The sequence below is a fragment of the Culex quinquefasciatus genome, chromosome 1 (genome assembly GCF_015732765.1).
Source record: "Culex quinquefasciatus strain JHB chromosome 1, VPISU_Cqui_1.0_pri_paternal, whole genome shotgun sequence".
NCBI lineage: Eukaryota > Metazoa > Arthropoda > Insecta > Diptera > Culicidae > Culex > Culex quinquefasciatus.
Window position 1 is genome coordinate 41,290,728 of NC_051861.1, and position 18,892 is coordinate 41,309,619.

At 35.4% G+C, this 18,892-nt stretch overlaps 2 protein-coding genes across 3 annotated transcripts in view; one reads left to right on the forward strand and one right to left on the reverse strand.

Moving 5' to 3' along the window:
- Window positions 1-7,665, forward strand: part of LOC6039069 (cap-specific mRNA (nucleoside-2'-O-)-methyltransferase 1) — a 145,042-nt gene extending 137,377 nt beyond the window's left edge. For both annotated transcript variants that reach the window (XM_038248640.1, XM_038248641.1), the window contains one exon: window positions 5,396-7,665. In XM_038248640.1, coding sequence (XP_038104568.1) covers window positions 5,396-7,566 — 2,171 coding nt within the window. In that variant the 3' untranslated portion in view covers window positions 7,567-7,665. The remainder of the gene's footprint in view (window positions 1-5,395) is intronic.
- Window positions 1-18,892, reverse strand: part of LOC6039067 — a 118,417-nt gene that overhangs the window by 22,812 nt on the left and 76,713 nt on the right. The gene's annotated exons all lie outside the window — the stretch shown is intronic.

Here is an 18,892-nt window from a genome sequence, read left to right on the forward strand (position 1 = left end):
AAATTTGAAAAACTTGAAAAACTTGAAAAATTGAAAAACTTGAAAAACTTGCAAAACTTGCAAAACTTGCAAAACTTGACAAACTTGACAAACTTGAAAAATTTGAAAAACTTGAAAAACTTAAAAAACTTGAAAAACTTGAAAAACTTGAAAAATTGAAAAACTTGAAAAACATGCAAAACTTGCAAAACTTGCAAAACTTGCAAAACTTGACAAACTTGAAAAATAAACTTGAAAAACTTGAAAAACTTGAAAAAATGAAAAAAACTTGAAAAACTGAAAAAAACTTGAAAAACTTAAAAAACTTGAAAAACTTGAAATATTTAAAAAACTTAAAAAACTTGAAAAACTGAAAAAAAACTTGAAAAACTTGAAAACATGAAATACTTGAAAAACTTGCAAAACTTGACAAACTTGAAAAACTAAGAAAACTTGAAAAACTTGAAAAACTTGAAAAACTTGCAAAACTTGCAAAACTTGCAAAACTTGTAAAACTTGACAAACTTGACAAACTTGAAAAACTTGAAAAACTTGAAAAATTGAAAAACTTGAAAAACTTGCAAAACTTGCAAAACTTGACAAACTTGAAAAACTTGAAAAACTTGAAAAACTTGAAAAACTTGAAAAACTTGAAAAACTTGAAAAACTTGAAAAACTTGAAAAACTTGAAAACTTGAAAACTTGAAAACTTGAAAACTTGAAAACTTGAAAACTTGAAAACTTGAAAACTTGAAAAACTTGAAAACTTGAAAACTTGAAAACTTGAAAACTTGACAAACTTGACAAACTTGAAAATTTGAAAACTTGAAAATTTGAAAACTTGAAAACTTGAAAACTTGAAAAATTGAAAACTTGAAAAACTTGACAAACTTGAAAACTTGAATAACTTGAAAACAAACTTGAAAACTTGAAAACTTGAAAACTTGAAAACTTGAAAACTTGAAAACTTGAAAACTTGAAAACTTGAAAACTTGAAAACTTGAAAAACTTGAAAACTTGAAAACTTGAAAACATGAAAAACTTGAAAAACTTGAAAAACTTGAAAAACTTGAAAAACTTGAAAAACTTGAAAAACTTGAAAAACTTGAAAAACTTGAAAAACTTGAAAAACTTGAAAAACTTGAAAAACTTGAAAAACTTGACAAACTTGACAAACTTGAAAAATTTGAAAAACTTGAAAAACTTGAAAAATTTGAAAAACTTGAAAAACTTGAAAAATTGAAAAACTTGAAAAACTTGACAAACTTGACAAACTTGACAAACTTGAAAAACTTGAATAACTTGAAAAACAAACTTGAAAAACTTGAAAAACTTGAAAAACATGAAAAACTTGAAAAACTTGAAAAACTTGAAAAACTTGAAAAACTTGAAAAACTTGAAAAACTTGAAAAACTTGAAAAACTTGAAAAACTTGAAAAACTTGAAAACTTGAAAACTTGAAAACTTGAAAAACTTGAAAACTTGAAAACTTGAAAACTTGAAAACTTGAAAACTGTAAAACTTTTAAAACTTTAAAACTGTAAAACTTTAAAACTTTAAAACTTTAAAACTTTAAAACTTTAAAACTTTAAAACTTTAAAAACTTTAAAACTTCAAAACTTTAAAACTTTAAAACTTTAAAACTTTAAAACTTTAAAACTTTAAAACTTTAAAACTTTAAAACTTTAAAACTTTAAAACTTTAAAACTTTAAAAACTTTAAAACTTTAAAACTTTAAAAACTTTAAAAAATAAAACTTTAAAAACTTTAAAAACTTGAAAAACTTGAAAAACTTGAAAAACTTGAAAAACTTGAAAAACTTTAAAAACTTTAAAAACTTTAAAAACTTTGAAAACTTTAAAAACTTTAAAAACTTTAAAAACTTTAAAAACTTTAAAAACTTTAAAAACTTTAAAAACTTTAAAAACTTTAAAAACTTTAAAAACTTTAAAAACTTTAAAAACTTTAAAAACTTTAAAAACTTTAAAAACTTTAAAAACTTTAAAAACTTTAAAAACTTTAATAGAAGTTTATGCAACAAGTTGCAAAAAGAAGATTTTTTCAGCACGAGTCGTACATTTATCCAACGAGGTTTACCGAGTTGGATAAATACGATGAGTGCTGAAAAAATCAAGTTTTGCAACGAGTTGCTTACAACATTTTTTGCAATTCCGAAAAACGCTTCTTGAATGGAATTTTATGTCAAACATTCATGCGTTTAGTAAATTCATCGTTCAAAACAAAAAAAATAAATAAAAATGTTACTTTTCGATAATAGTGTTGAAAAGTTCAACTTTACAGCACCCATTTCAGTGCTGAAAAGTAGAACTTTTCAGCACTGGTATTGAAAGGTATTAATTTTCCTTTCTGTTATTTTTGGTAGGGAAAAGTAGGCCGTTTCGTTTCTCCAGAAGGACAGGAAAAGTTGACAGTTTTACAGCGGAGTTGCAAAAAAACTTTAAAAACTTTAAAAACTTTAAAAACTTCAAAAACTTTAAAAACTTTTAAAACTTTTAAAACTTTTAAAACTTTTAAAACTTTTAAAACTTTTAAAACTTTTAAAACTTTTAAAACTTTTAAAACTTTTAAAACTTTTAAAACTTTTAAAACTTTTAAAACTTTTAAAACTTTTAAAGCTTTTAAAACTTCAAAAACCTGGAAAACTTTTAAAACCTGGAAAACTTGGAAAACTTGAAAGACTTGAAAAACTTGAAAAACATGAAAAATTTGAATAACTTGAAACACTTAAAAAAATTGAAAAACTTGAAAAACTTAAAAACATGAAAAACTAGAAAAACTTTGAAAAACTTGAAAAACATGAAAAACTTTAAAAACTTTAAAAACTTTAAAAACTTTAAAAACTTTAAAAACTTTAAAAACTTTAAAAACTTTAAAAACTTTAAAAACTTTAAAAACTTTAAAACTTTAAAACTTTAAAACTTTTAAAACTTTTAAAACTTTAAAACTTTAAAACTTTAAAACTTTAAAACTTTAAAAACTTTAAATAAAAAAACTTGAACTTGAAAACTTGAAAACTTGAAAACTTTAAAACTTTAAAAACTTTAAAACTTTAAAACTTTAAAACTTTAAAAACTTTAAAAACTTTAAAACTTTAAAAACTTTAAAAACTTTAAAACTTTAAAAACTTTAAAACTTTAAAACTTTAAAACTTTAAAAACTTTAAAACTTTAAAACTTTAAAACTTTAAAACTTTAAAAACTTTAAAACTTTAAAAACTTTAAAACTTTAAAACTTTAAAACTTTAAAAACTTTAAAACTTTAAAAACTTTAAAAACTTTAAAACTTTAAAACTTTAAAACTTTTAAAACTTTTAAAACTTTTAAAACTTTTAAAACTTTTAAAACTTTTAAAACTTTTAAAACTTTTAAAACTTTTAAAACTTTTAAAACTTTTAAAACTTTTAAAACTTTAAAAACTTTAAAAACTTTAAAAACTTTAAAAACTTTAAAAACTTTAAAAACTTTAAAAACTTTAAAAACTTTAAAAACCTTAAAAACTTTAAATAAAAACTTTAAAAAACTTTAAAAACTTTAAAAACTTGAAAAACTTGAAAAACTTGAAAAACTTTAAAAACTTTAAAAACTTTAAAAACTTTAAAAACTTTAAAAACTTTAAAAACTTTAAAAACTTTAAAAACTTTAAAAACTTTAAAAACTTTAAAAACTTTAAAAACTTTAAAAACTTTAAAAACTTTAAAAACTTTAAAAACTTTAAAAACTTTAAAAACTTTAAAAACTTTAAAAACTTTAAAAACTTTAAAAACTTTAAAAACTTTAAAAACTTTAAAACTTTTAAAACTTTTAAAACTTTTAAAACTTTTAAAACTTTTAAAACTTTTAAAACTTTTAAAACTTTTAAAACTTTTAAAACTTTTAAAACTTTTAAAGCTTTTAAAACTTCAAAAACCTGGAAAACTTTAAAAACCTGGAAAACTTGGAAAACTTGAAAGACTTGAAAAACTTGAAAAACTTGAAAAACTTGAATAACTTGAAACACTTAAAAAAATTGAAGAATTTGAAAAACTTGAAAAACTTAAAAACATGAAAAACTAGAAAAACTTTGAAAAACTTGAAAAACATGAAAAACTTTAAAAACTTTAAAAACTTTTAAAACTTTAAAAACTTTAAAAACTTTAAAAACTTTAAAAACTTTAAAAACTTTAAAAACTTTTAAAACTTTTAAAACTTTAAAAACTTTAAAAACTTTAAAAACTTTAAAAACTTTAAAAACTTTAAATAAAAACTTTAAAAACTTGAAAAACTTTAAAAACTTTAAAAACTTTAAAAACTTTAAAAACTTTAAAAACTTTAAAAACTTTAAAAACTTTTAAAACTTTAAAACTTTAAAACTTTAAAACTTTAAAAACTTTAAAACTTTAAAAACTTTAAAACTTTAAAACTTTAAAACTTTAAAACTTTAAAACTTTAAAACTTTAAAACTTTAAAACTTTAAAACTTTAAAACTTTAAAACTTCAAAACTTTAAAACCTTTAAAACTTTAAAACTTTAAAACTTTAAAACTTTGAAAACTTTAAAAACTTTAAAAACTTTAAAAACTTTAAAAACTTTAAAAACTTTAAAAACTTTAAAAACTTTAAAAACTTTAAAAACTTTAAAAACTTTAAAAACTTTAAAAACTTTAAAAACTTTAATAACATTAAAAACTTTAAAAACTTCAAAAACCTGGAAAACTTTAAAAACCTGGAAAACTTGGAAAACTTGAAAGACTTGAAAAACTTGAAAAACATGAAAAATTTGAATAACTTGAAACACTTAAAAAAAATTGAAGAATTTGAAAAACTTGAAAAACTTAAAAACATGAAAAACTAGAAAAACTTTGAAAAACTTGAAAAACTTGAAAAACATGAAAAACTTTAAAAACTTTAAAAACTTTAAAAACTTTAAAAACTTAAAAATTTTGAAATACTTGAAAAACTTGAAAAAACTTTTAATAAAAACTTTAAAAACATTAAAAGCTTTAAAAACCATAAAATCTTTGAATGCTTTAGAAACTTTAAAATCTTTTAATATCTTAAAATCTTTCAAATCCTGAAAAACTGGAATAACTTGAAAAACTAAAAAAACTAGAAAAACTTTGAAAAACTTTGAAAAACTTGAAAAACTTGGAAAACCTGAAAAACATTAAAAACCTTAAAAACTTGAAAAACTTAAGAAACTTGAAAAACTTTAAAAACTTAAATTAAAAAAAAAATCATAAAAACTAAAAAATAAAAAAAAAAAATAAAGAAAATCCTAAATTCCAAAATAAAAATTAAAATTCATATACAGTCCGTACTCGGTTAATCGAAGCTCAATGCTCTAAATTCATAAACGAGAGGAGCCACCTTGCAGGGACGTTCGAGTATCTTTTTGTGCTACAGGTTAATTCATTACAGGTTTAAAGCTCGATCAGCTCGACCAGGCGGCTTCCGGTTTCGACGAAACCGCAGAAGTACTCACCATCCCCGAGAAGGTCACGTGGTTCGAGGCGGGCACGGAAGAGTCCGAGCTGGCAAACCTGAGCCGTGACGTTCTGGAAGGTTGGCTTCGGTACGGCTCGCCCAAGATGAACATCGACGACGAGGACCAGTTTTGCGAACCCGCAGTGTTGGAGAAGGTGCTCGAGTCGAAGACGGCATTCGACAAGCTGGGCGCGCAGGACATGCGGATGGCCCGGACACGGTCGAACCCGTTCGAGACGATAAAGTCGAGCATTTTCATGAACCGGGCCGCGGTCAAGATGGCGAACATGGACTCGATGTTTGATTACATGTTTACAAGTCCGGTGGACGGGGCGGGGAATTCGCTGGTGAAGGATTCGGATCTGCTTTACTTTGCTGACGTTTGTGCGGGCCCGGGCGGATTTTCGGAGTACTTTTTGTGGAGGAAGAAGTGGCTTGCGAAGGGGTTTGGGTTCACGCTGAAGGAGTGTAACGACTTTAAGCTGGAGGACTTTAAGGCGGGGACGCCGGAGACGTTCGATACTTACTACGGGCCGAAGGAGAACGGGGACGTGTTTGATCCGGAGAATATCCAGGCGTTTGCGGATTACGTGCTGCGGCAGACGGAAACGGGGGTGCACGTTATGATGGCCGACGGCGGGTTCTCGGTTGAGGGAAGGGAAAACGAGCAGGAAATCTTGTCGAAGCAGTTGTATCTGTGTCAGATATTGGTCGCTTTGAGTATCGTCCGAACGGAGGGACACTTTGTGGTGAAGTTGTTCGATCTGTTTACGCCGTTCAGCGTCGGGTTGATCTACCTGGTCTCGAAGTGCTTCAAGAAGATTTCAATTTGTAAGCCGAACACGAGTAGGCCGGCGAACTCCGAGCGATATTTGGTGTGCAAGTGGAAGAATCCCGGTACGGACGCCATCCAGCGGCATCTGTTTGAGGTGAATGAATTTTTGTTCAACAAGAAAGATCAGAAAGACATTTTGGAGTTGGTGCCGTTCGACGTCCTTAAAGAGGACGAAGCCTTCTTCCGGTACGTGTACGATAGCAATAACGAAATCGGAAGAAATCAGGTCGTTGGTCTGCGGAAGATTGCCGCTTACACGGAGAACACCAACTTGGTAGAGTCCCGGCAGGCCAAGATCCGCAGCGATTGCCTAACTATTTGGAAGCTACCGGACGTGCTACGAAGACATCCCCCGCCAGCGAAACCGGACGAATACGCGCGCCAAATCCTCGGCGACTGGCAGCAGCAGTTCCTCTCCTCCGAAGGCTACCCGCTTCAGCCAAAGGAAGACCTCTTCTCGTCGATCCACGGCTGGCAGTTTGTCCCGGTTGCCGTTACCGAGCACGTGGACAAAACCATCCGCACCTGCTTCTTGGGCCGCGGTGGCAAAGACGTTTTCTACTTTGACAAAAACTTCTGGAACCGCCTCCAGGACGCACACCTGGAACTCCCCCCGAAAACCCTCGTCTACGGCGAAGTCGTCAAAGAACTGCAAGGCGAAGGTCGCTCCCAAGTCGCCATCCACGCGTTTCACATCATCGACGGCCTCATGCTTGGCGGCGTCGACATCCGACGACTGCCCCTCGCCGAACGACTGCGCATGTGCGAAAAGTTCGCCAAAGCCATCAACAAACCGCCCAAACCGGACTCGTCCGGAACGCGCACCATGCCCGTCCGCAGCAAACGCTGCTTCGAGCTGTACGGCATGGAAGACTTCTTCGAGCGCATGGACACCTACCAACTCAAGGACGGCGCCCGCCGGAAAGGCTACAAGGTGCGCAACACGAACGAACCGGACCGCTTTTACGTGCCCCGCGGTCTGCTCTTCCTGTCCGAAGTCCGCAACGACTACCTGAAGCAATTCTCCAAGACCCACAACAAGTTCTACTACTACCACAAGGCTCGCAAGGCGTCCTTCTTTCCGGACCAGATGAAGTGCGTCGAGGAAACGATCGCCTCCTTCCGGAACTGTCTGGAGAATCGCGTCCTCTGGACCTGGGCGGACGTCCGGCAGGTGCTGAGCGAGCAGGAAAGTGCCCGCGTCGTAAAGGACCCGCAGCTGGTGTATCGTACCGACCTCGAGCAGTTTCTGGTGAAGAAAAGCGTCTGACGTTAGTGGCGGGTGCGTGAGCGTTAGTGTTGGCGTTTGCGTGTGCTCCAATGAATTGTTAATAAAAAGTTTGATCAACTCAGTAGCGATTGGAAAAAAAAATAAAATAAAAAGGGGTTTTTTTTGTCAATGATGACTTCCAACACTTTTTTTCTAATAAAAGTGATGCAATTTGAGTAAAACTTTCTAGTTCAATTTCATCCGAAAACTTGCAAAACATGGTGAACAAAGCAAACATATTAAACATTTTGCTCTGCTACTAGGAACGGTAGGTTTGCATAGTATAATCATTAGTTCTTCCACGAAATTGATCGACACTTAATTAACTCGTTTACTGAAACGTAAAACCTGACTAACTCGCAAATAAAAGAGGAACATTACAAATTTGGAATATTTATTGTGCGATTCGGCCCACTGTACTACCCTAACCTCTCCTTTCTCTACTTCTTCTTCCACCTTTCGCCTCACCTCTTCCTATCACCGCACAGCCTGCTACTGCTCCACGTGGCCGTCTCGTCAGCCGTTCCGATTCCGGCTGGTTCTTCTGGATCACCGGCCCCGCCGTCGATCTTTTCCGGAACGTCGCGATCTCCATCGCCGCGGCGCGAGTCCGGTTCTTTGTTGCGCAGATCTTTCGGCGACGGCGCAGATTCTGGACCGGCATGTTGTGTGCGTTGTTCTGAACGGCGACGCGGATTTTCTTGGTGTCGTGGCAGGTCCTCCTCCGGATTCGCTTCCTTGGCAGCTGGCGTCGTCCTGCCCCCAGCTCAACGAACTCCGGTTGAATTCGTCCGGACTCCGGCGACGACGCAGATCTTGCGCGGCCTCCCGCCGCTCGTCGGACTTCGTCCGATTGTGGACGTATTTCGCCTCGACCCGGCTGGGTGATTGGGGAGACTAGCAGCGGGATTCGGCCGGGAGTTGTTCCCGTCCACCGAGTAGAACTCGTGCCGCGTGGAACCGAAACTTTTTCCGCGGACTCGGCGAACGCGACCGTTTGTTTAGCTGGCCAAAGATGAACTCCTCGAGCGTTGACGTTTGTGCACGGTCGAGACCTACCGTCTCTCTCCACTCTGCTTACGCTCCGCTCTCATTTTGCTCCCCAAATTTTGTGCTCTTCTCACACTGTCGTCCCGGAAGCATTACGTCTGCGTTGGTATGCTTGATGTTTGACAGATGTTGCTCGACGAGGGTGGGATCGGCGAACACGTGGTACACGGTGGGCAGAATTTGGGCGTTTATCGTTATAATTACATATTTTTAATACAAATTACAATTGATTTTCCCCGATTTTTACTCAAAACGCATTACAAAATTTACTGACGTAACACAACCTTTACCAAAGAGCAGAGCTTTTTGTGAGCTCAGAAGGAACTCACAAAAAGCTCTCAAGCATCACTTCAGTTGAAGCCGGTTCGGAGACCCTCCAAAACTCAATCAAACTGAAACGCGCAAGCCTCCTAAAGCTCACCAGATCTAAGATCAACTTCAAACTAAATCTAAACGACAGCGATCCTGTCAAATTCCAAAATGAACGCCATCTTGCATGGCAAACCGTCTCCTTCCGAACTTCCTCCTCCTGCCAAACTGTTCAATTGCTCTTCACACTTATTAAGATAACCTAATAGTTTGTCTCGTCGAAAACTAAATGATCTTACATTTAACAAAAAACAAAATACAAATTTGATAGGTTCGTTTAGTTGGGCGCCAATGAAACGTAAAACCTGACTAACTCGCAAATAAAAGAGGAACATTACAAATTTGGAATATTTATTGTGCGATTCGGCCCACTGTACTACCCTAACCTCTCCTTTCTCTACTTCTTCTTCCACCTTTCGCCTCACCTCTTCCTATCACCGCACAGCCTGCTACTGCTCCACGTGGCCGTCTCGTCAGCCGTTCCGATTCCGGCTGGTTCTTCTGGATCACCGGCCCCGCCGTCGATCTTTTCCGGAACGTCGCGATCTCCATCGCCGCGGCGCGAGTCCGGTTCTTTGTTGCGCAGATCTTTCGGCGACGGCGCAGATTCTGGACCGGCATGTTGTGTGCGTTGTTCTGAACGGCGACGCGGATTTTCTTGGTGTCGTGGCAGGTCCTCCTCCGGATTCGCTTCCCCTTGGCAGCTGGCGTCGTCCTGCCCCCAGCTCAACGAACTCCGGTTGAATTCGTCCGGACTCCGGCGACGACGCAGATCTTGCGCGGCCTCCCGCCGCTCGTCGGACTTCGTCCGATTGTGGACGTATTTCGCCTCGACCCGGCTGGGTGATTGGGGAGACTAGCAGCGGGATTCGGCCGGGAGTTGTTCCCGTCCACCGAGTAGAACTCGTGCCGCGTGGAACCGAAACTTTTTCCGCGGACTCGGCGAACGCGACCGTTTGTTTAGCTGGCCAAAGATGAACTCCTCGAGCGTTGACGTTTGTGCACGGTCGAGACCTACCGTCTCTCTCCACTCTGCTTACGCTCCGCTCTCATTTTGCTCCCCAAATTTTGTGCTCTTCTCACACTGTCGTCCCGGAAGCATTACGTCTGCGTTGGTATGCTTGATGTTTGACAGATGTTGCTCGACGAGGGTGGGATCGGCGAACACGTGGTACACGGTGGGCAGAATTTGGGCGTTTATCGTTATAATTACATATTTTTAATACAAATTACAATTGATTTTCCCCGATTTTTACTCAAAACGCATTACAAAATTTACTGACGTAACATTACGATAAACTAAACATATTTAATATTTTGCACCGGAATTGTGGTTTCCACGCTTCTCAGAGAACTGCTGATTATGGCATGCAAATTACACAAAGTTGGGAAACGGGCTGTATTTCATCGAGTATACAAATCAACACTTTGTAATTGGAAAATAGCTTCAAAGAGCTTTTTATCTGTAATCAAGCATTTATCAAAAGCTTTGCAATTCGAAGTCGTCGTGCTATCTTGCCGCACCCGCCATTTCGACGTTCGGAGAAAAACTCGTTTTAATATTTGACCTTGAATAAACAAAAACGAAAGCACGCAATCTAAACAATAACAAACACGTTTTGTTTGGCTGACCATTATGTGCATTGTTCCTAAGTTTGGTTGAAGTTGGTTACTGGAGTCCCGAGATATAATTACAAATGTTTACAGTAGTATTACTTGTACGTGCGTCAAACGCGTTCTGACCTGAAATCCCTTTGGCCAGTTGTCGCACTTGCATCAATTTTCAGGGAGTGACAAGATAGCACGACAAGATTGAAACTGCTTTCATATGTGAAGTGACAAAGACGCACGGAGTTTTTTCGGATTTTGATGAATAGCTCAGGATTGAAATCGAATTTTGGGGATCTGTGAAGGTCGAAAGGTATAGGCAGCCTAGCTTATATTACATGAATAAGTTATTTTTTAATGCAAAAGCTCGTATTGCTTATTGCGAGATAAAATCACGTTTCTCCTTCGCTGGGAGTGACAGGAGATTATTGCCGCCTAACTACCGCAGTGTAAAAATCAGCAAGTTGAACTGAAATTCTGCGTTGATTTGGCTGTCAACTTGGTTTGTTTTGAATATTTTCCAAAAAGTCAGCTGAAAACTCAAGGCAACCTTTGACAACAGCCAAAAATTTGTTCTGCGGTTGTCATGCGGCTGTCATGCGACCATTATCTTGCGGTCATATCACCGCGCGTGAACTCTAATTATTAACGCCCGCAATAATACTCAAATAAATTTTTGATGATGTGTGTGTGTGTGCAACCAACCAAACGGGACCACGCGACCGGTTCTTACAAATTGAGTTGTTCCATGTATTTTTAGATCTACATTCTATATCTGTAATAACATAGGCAAGGTGGGAAGGTGAGCAATTCTCTACCAAAACCAGAAATGGATTTTATTTGTATTTTTTGATTTGGCTCAAACTTTGTGGGGGCCTTCCCTATGACCAAAGAACCTTTTTTGTGTCGTTGGTTCACCCATACAAGTCTCCATACAAAAATTGTGCGTAAATATTCAAACAGCTGTAAATTTTGAGTGAATTTTCTGATCAATTTGGTGTCTTCGGCAAAGTTGTAGGTATTCTCAAGACTATTGAGAAAAAATAGGTACACGGAAAAAATTGTAGATTTTTTAATTAACTTTTTTCTCACAAAAACTCAATTTCCCAAAATACATATTTTTTGATTTTCGAGATTTTTTTATGTGTTTTAGGGGACAAAAATCCGCAGCTTATGAGCTATAGAGAAACATGGTCAAAAAATCTGCCGCCGAGTTATGATTTTTTGAAAAAATAGTAATTTTTGGAAAAAAAAGAAATTTCATGAAAAAAAAATTCGCAATTCGCAATTTTCAGTGTAAGTCGGGCCTTGACCGATCTTATGCACAAGGTTCCCGACGAACACGCACTGCCCTTACACCTACATCTCACCCTTGCTATGAGTCAGTACGAGCAGCACGCTAGAACACGCTTTGAGTGTTCGTGCCAGGCATGCACACCTTCTTTTCCGGTTACGCATTTTAACTCGGCCGGGGGTGGTACATTACGTAGGGTTTGATGTAAGTATAAGCGCCTAACCATGTAAAGTGTGCCTAACAACTTTCATTACTGCAAAAACTGTTTTATTTATAGTTTGAATTCAATAATTTATTTTTATTTACTGTGTATTGTTTTCTCCTGAAATCTTCCCTATTGTTGAGTCTGTTTATCTGTTGCTATTTCTTTTGTCGCGGTGTTTTGTTACAATTTTTGGTCCTAAGCATGTTATAAAAGTTTACCAAAAATACAATAGTAATATTTGTGTTGATCCTTTAACCATTCCATAAATTGAGTAAGGGCTCAAACCTCACTTGTTTGAAAAAAAAAAGGTGAAGATTGAAAACAATTGACAGTAAAAGAGAATTTATTTTATAAATATCAAGTATCAATAGTAAGAGAATGATGAGCGTATTTTGAAGAATAAAAATGAGAAGCTAGATGTATTAGATGTAAAATTAGACAATAGTTAATAAATAGAGATACAAAACAAGCTTAGATTATAATAATGATAATTTATAGGACAGATAAAGAATTATTCAAATAAATAAATTCGCAATAAAATCAAAAAAGATGAGGCGAATGATAAATAGACTTGATATTACTAGTACATTAAGGAAAAGTATATTTTTAAGGAAAAAAAAACAAAACAAAGTTTGTTACAGCAGTATCAAATGATAGAAAAGAGTGGAAAAGCTTTGAGAGATAAGAGAATCAAAAGTTAGTAAAATTAAACCAAATGTTGGATATTAAATAGAAGAATCACCCTAGTAACATTTTTAAACTTACAGGTTTTATCATGGTTCTGACAACTCTCATACGGCCTAAATAGGCTTTTACCTAAAATGTTACTAGGGCAGTGAAGAATTGGGAATCAGAAGAGCAAAATAAAAATAGGAGATAGGTGGTAGCTGAGAATGGAGAGAAGAGAGACCCCGTTGTGCGATGTTTCAGGTACATCCACAGCAGTTGACTCAACATACTGCGAATTAAAACAATACCGTCTACAATCACAAATTACTTCCCTTTCCCACATTGTCGCGCCCCTTTCTTTTAGCCGTCTCGACTCTGACCCGCGGTGGTCAAAGGTTTACGATCCGTTTCCACAGGCCACTAGCTAGGTCATCATGAAAACCAAGCCAACGTGGAGGTAAGAAAATAGGACACTCGCAAGGAACCAGATCTATACTGTTCTGATCAAGATAATTCGGATGATCTAACAGAACTACGGGTGTAGTTAGTTGCGCTCCTTCCAGGATGTTCCTTACGTGGACGTCAACCGAAGAGCACGCAACAAGGTCAATGCCATTGCATGCTCTTAGGTATCAATCCTTGGCCTGCAAATTTCATGAAAAAAAAAATTAATATAAAATTGAAGTACTTAACAGATGTTTTGATAAAAGGTTCTGTTTTGAAGATATAGCCACCGAAATTTTGATTTAAGCGAAATATTTGCAGTTTTTTTTTTTCATTTTTTAAAATAGTGACCATGAGTGACCATTTGTAATTTTTTTTTTGAAGAGTTCAGAAAATTTACTATAACATTGTCTAAGAGACATTGAAGATTGGACCTCTGATTGCTGAGATACAGCGGCATTTTCTAAGCCAAAGTACGTTGTGGTCAAAATCTGTTTTTATGAAAATCTTTTTTTAAATATAAAAAAAAATTAATATATAAAAAAACAATTTTTGAGATCAAAAGCGAATTTGCAATTGAAATGTGCCGTGTCTTTTTTTGATAAAATGTAACATTATCAAGTTACAGCTGCTTTCAGGTAGAGATTTTTGATATCCCTTCGTTTTTATAGCATTTTAAGAAGTCGTGTTTTTTTCTAGAGTTGCGAGTTTATTTTATACACAGAAAAAAAAAATAATGGTAATATTTCATCTGGGAAAGGGGTACATCTTTTATGTCAGAAAAAAGGTGTAATTTTACCTCTAGAAATGTGTAATTTTACTACTTTTCTGGTGTAATGCCCCTTTTTCAGTCTAAATTGAGGTAAAATTACATCATAAAAGAGGTAATATTTAACCTTCCAAAATTACAGCTACCAAATCTACATTATTTTTACTGTGTAGAGTGTAATGTTCTACAGGGTTGTAGATGAGACAACAGTAAAAAAATGGCCTCGGAAAAAAATCACTTCCAATAATTGGATCACAAAAATAAATTCGTCTAATTTTTGATGGTTGAGCGCACTAATCTAGAATTTTATTTAGAATATTTAAATTCAAGACGGCGGACAAAATGGCGGTAATGAAATATTGAAAAAAATTATTTTCAATTAAAAAGGCAATCTACCATTTCACTAAAATATAGTCGCAGAACTCAAAAATACAAACCTTCGGAGCTTCGGATAATCGAGACTTCTGATAGTCAACTCTGGACTGTATCAAATTTGAGGGTTTGTAAGTATTTTTGACGTGTTATCAGAATTTTTCAAAAAACTTGTGCGCTTTTGAAAGTATTGCCCATTTCTCTAAAAGGTACATGCCGCGCGACAGTTCAGAATGTACCGCAGGCACTATTGCCTGCGATTTTCTGCCCTTTTGGTGCAATAAAAAAAAATACCCGGCAACAATGCCATGCAATTTGAAGAAGAAGATCAACAAAAACAAAACGTGCAGCATGGGATTTGACAGCGCGCATTTGCGGAAAGTGCGTCGCGTCGTTTCGAGGCTGGTCTGCCGCGTGTTCGCAATATGTACGAGCCGCAACAAGCGTCCAAAAGGTTTTTCTTATGCATAATTTTCTGAACTTTTCGAAAACAATACTTTGAAATGCACACAATTGAGTTTTTGGGGTTAAAAATTCTAAAAACTGGTCAAAAATTGTCAAAATCATAACATTGAAATTCTGTTAACTCGTCAAGAATATATATATATATTTTTTTTTTCAAAAACCTCACGAGCTCATAGTTCTAGTTCCAGGGAACAACTTTGCCGAAGATCATGAAAGAATTCGTCAAATATTAGTAAGGTTTGCAGTGACACACTTTCTGACAATGCTCAACATAAGAAATTACTGAACAAAAATTAATCAATTTTGGTTTGAATCCATCTTCTATTGCATAACATTCCGCTTCACGTCGACTAATTGTTGACAAACAACCAATGCATTGTTTGCCAACTTTCGTCCAATTTGCCTCAATTAATAATTTTCCCGAGCAGCACAAAAAATGCCAAAGATGGGCAATAAACTTTGTCGTGTCGACCAATGCTGGGCACGAAATTAAAACCATAATTTACATAACGAGACCACGAGAGACCAGCATCGTTCCGCACAAATCACGCCAACCGACCGGCGGCTTCCGGGAAGAGCCCTGTCGATGGGAAACAATGCGGCTCCAAGACCGTCCGACCAGCATTCAACACCGGCGCGTTGAACCACGTGGAGAAAGTGAAACGTGCGACGCCATCGCCACCGCCGCCAATGCAAATTATGAATCTTTCAAACGAAAGCGAACGATTTTCTTCTTCCCATCCACCCACTAAACAAGTGTGTGTCTGGGTTTGTGTTCATTGGCACACGAACGTAAACAAACATTCACGGCGAAGGGAAAATTAAAAGTGTGAGCAAACAAAAATAAAATTAATTCAGAAAATTGTCACCCTCCCGAGGCCACGCTGCGTCGTTCACAAAGTTTTGTTACGCAATCGAATTGAAATTCCACACGTTCAAGTTCGAGCTACACTCTAACTAACATAGTCTATATTTTAACTTACAATTTGAATGCCGAAGTTTGTGTATTGTCACACACGCCACTACGCATTAAATAATAATAATAATAATGAATGCATTCTAGAGCAAAAACCCGATTTAATACCATTAAGAGGTAAAATAGAGCCTTTCTTACAAAATGATAAAATTCCGACATTAATAAATTTTCCGAAACATCATTTTACCACCCAGTGAGATTTTGTAGGCTCAAACTCGAATGCCAATTTTTGTAAATTTCAGTGGTAAATTATGGGTTACAAGTGTCGAGTTCGAAGCCATAATAGTAGTTTATGCAACAAGTTGCAAAAAGAGGATTTTTTCAGCACGAGTCGTACATTTATCCAACGAGGTTCACCGAGTTGGATAAATACGAAGAGTGCTGAAAAAATCAAGTTTTGCAACGAGTTCCATACAACATTTTTTGCAATTCCAAAAACACACACACTGAGTGAAATTTTAAGTAAAATTTTCATGTATTTTGTCAATAAATCGTTTAAATCAAAAAAATGTTGAAAAGTGTTACTTTTCAAAACAAGTGCTGAAAAGTTCAACTTTTCAGCACCCATTTCAGTGCTGAAAAGTAGAACTTTTCAGCATTTATTTTGAAAAGTGTTGCTATTCGATTCTGTTATTTTTGGTACAGAAAAGTAGGCTATTTCGTCGTTCAAGAATGACAGGAAAAGTAAGTAGTTTCACGACGGAATTGCAAAAAAGATATTTTGATATTTTCAACAGTAGATTTAAGCTTTTCAATCATATTAAAGCATAATTCAATCACTAAATTGTTGAAATTATTAAGAATAATCATTGTTAAAACATCTGTATATACAGATTCTTGAGATTTTTGGGAACGAAAAATCTGTTAAATACAGATTTATCTGTATATCTGGCTTGGCTGCTTGGCAGTTCTGTACACTCGTTAAATTGTGTCTGTAATCGCTGTGTTTCCAAACTTATCGTACCTAAAATTATCATTAATGATAAAATTTGATGCATAGCCAAAATAGTGTAGGAATGTCAAAATTTTGAAGGAACGTATATTTTTGGACTGGAAAGTGACCGTAAACGATACACCATTTACTGGTTGCAGGTGGGATTTCGTAAAATAGTTTACACCAATTGATATTTTTTGTTAATTTTCATGTAACAGCTTCAAACCGCTCTTACGTCTCTAGTTTTACAGACAATACAATGAGCTACCACGGCCAGCTTTAAAATAATACAATTTACCATGTTTTGTTTTTCAATTGTCTACTCTCGATCTTTGTAGAATATTGTTGTTGTTAATTAAAAATAGTAGTTTATGCAACAAGTTGCAAAAAGAGGATTTTTTCAGCACGAGTCGTACATTTATCCAACGAGGTTCACCGAGTTGGATAAATACGAAGAGTGCTGAAAAAATCAAGTTTTGCAACGAGTTCCATACAACATTTTTTGCAATTCCAAAAAACACACACTGAGTGAAATTTTAGATCAAATTTTCATGTATTTTGTCAATGAATCGTTTAAATCAAAAAAATGTTGAAAAGTGTTACTTTTCGAAACAAGTGCTGAAAAGTTCAACTTATCAGCACCCATTTCAGTGCTGAAAAGTAGAACTTTTCAGCATTTATTTTGAAAAGTGTTGCTATTCGATTCTGTTATTTTTGGTACAGAAAAGTAGGCTATTTCGTCGTTCAAGAATGACAGGAAAAGTGAGTAGTTTCACGACGGAATTGCAAAAATGATTTTTTTATTGATCTATATAAAAAGTAAAACTTATAACTGTACATCTCTACGCAATCGGACTTTTTTTTAATTAAAATTTTTGTATTTTTCAATTCAGCTGTAACTTTTTGGTGCCTTTGGTATGCCCAAAGAAGCCATTTTGCATCTTTAGATGTGTCCATATTATTTTCCATACAAATTTCGCAGCTGTCCATTAGGGTGACAATAAAAAAAATCGACATCAGGGATACCCTCTGATTAGATTCCTCAGGCTCATCGGGACTGGCAACACCAGCCAGCAAGAGTAAAATGTTAGGAGCTGTTCAAACTTTTCGATTTTTTCACCGCAATTAACTGTGATTACCCACGAGTTTGCTCCTCCAGCATGCCAAGGGCCAGCCGTGGCCGAGGCAGTTCGAGTGCGGACTCGAAAAACGCGCGAAGTTCATCTACCGGCAGAGTGCAGAAAGCAGAATAACGGACTCTTCGAAGGAACGACGACCACCTCCAAATTATGTTTTGGATACGTTGGCTGACGATGTTGACGAGTTGCTTGAGGGACTCCAATGTTACCTCAAAATTAGCAAAACTTCTGTGCAAGTGATTACACACAAGAAGCCGAATTTCGACTTGGTGGTGAAGAAGTTGAAGTTGCAAATCATCAAATACTCTACATTTGACCCTGCAGAGAAAGTCCCAGTGAAGATCGTCTTTTAGGTATATCCGGACCACCCGATCTCCGACCTGGAAGAAAACCTGACGGGAGTCAAGGTAAAGCCTCGAGAGATAAAGGTGCTCTCGAAATCGACTACGGTGACAGGTACGTACACCTTGTACCTCCTGTACTTCGATCGCGGGTCCGTCAAAATCCAGAACCTACGGCGGATCAAAGCACTGGACGGCTTCTTCGTGACGTGGCGATTCTACACCAGGGGTGCCCAACCTTTTGGCCCTGCGGGCCAGATCTGATTTTTCTGAAACAGTGGCGGGCCGGAACTAATGTTGGTAATAGTTCAAAAAAAAAACTAGTGCTAACTTTCAAATATGGATTTCTTTCACTTATTTTTATTTTGTTTTGGTTAAAATTGTATTGAAGTTGTTTTTGTGGATTAACATTAAATACCCTGATATCATTGACAAAAAAACATTCAACTCCGTTGCTGCAATTTTTTTAAAGTTTGAAAAATCAACGATACAGAATAAAATTTATTGAAACGAAACTTGGATTCAAATCTTCTTTACGAAAAAAACATTTTTTCGTTGTTCTGCACCTTTATTTAAATATTTTAGAAATCATTTCAAAATGATTTTAAAGTCACAAAATTTAGAAAAAGTGTAGAAAAATAAATCACAGTTTTTAATTCGTCATTCTTAAGTTTTCTTAGAATTATTGAAG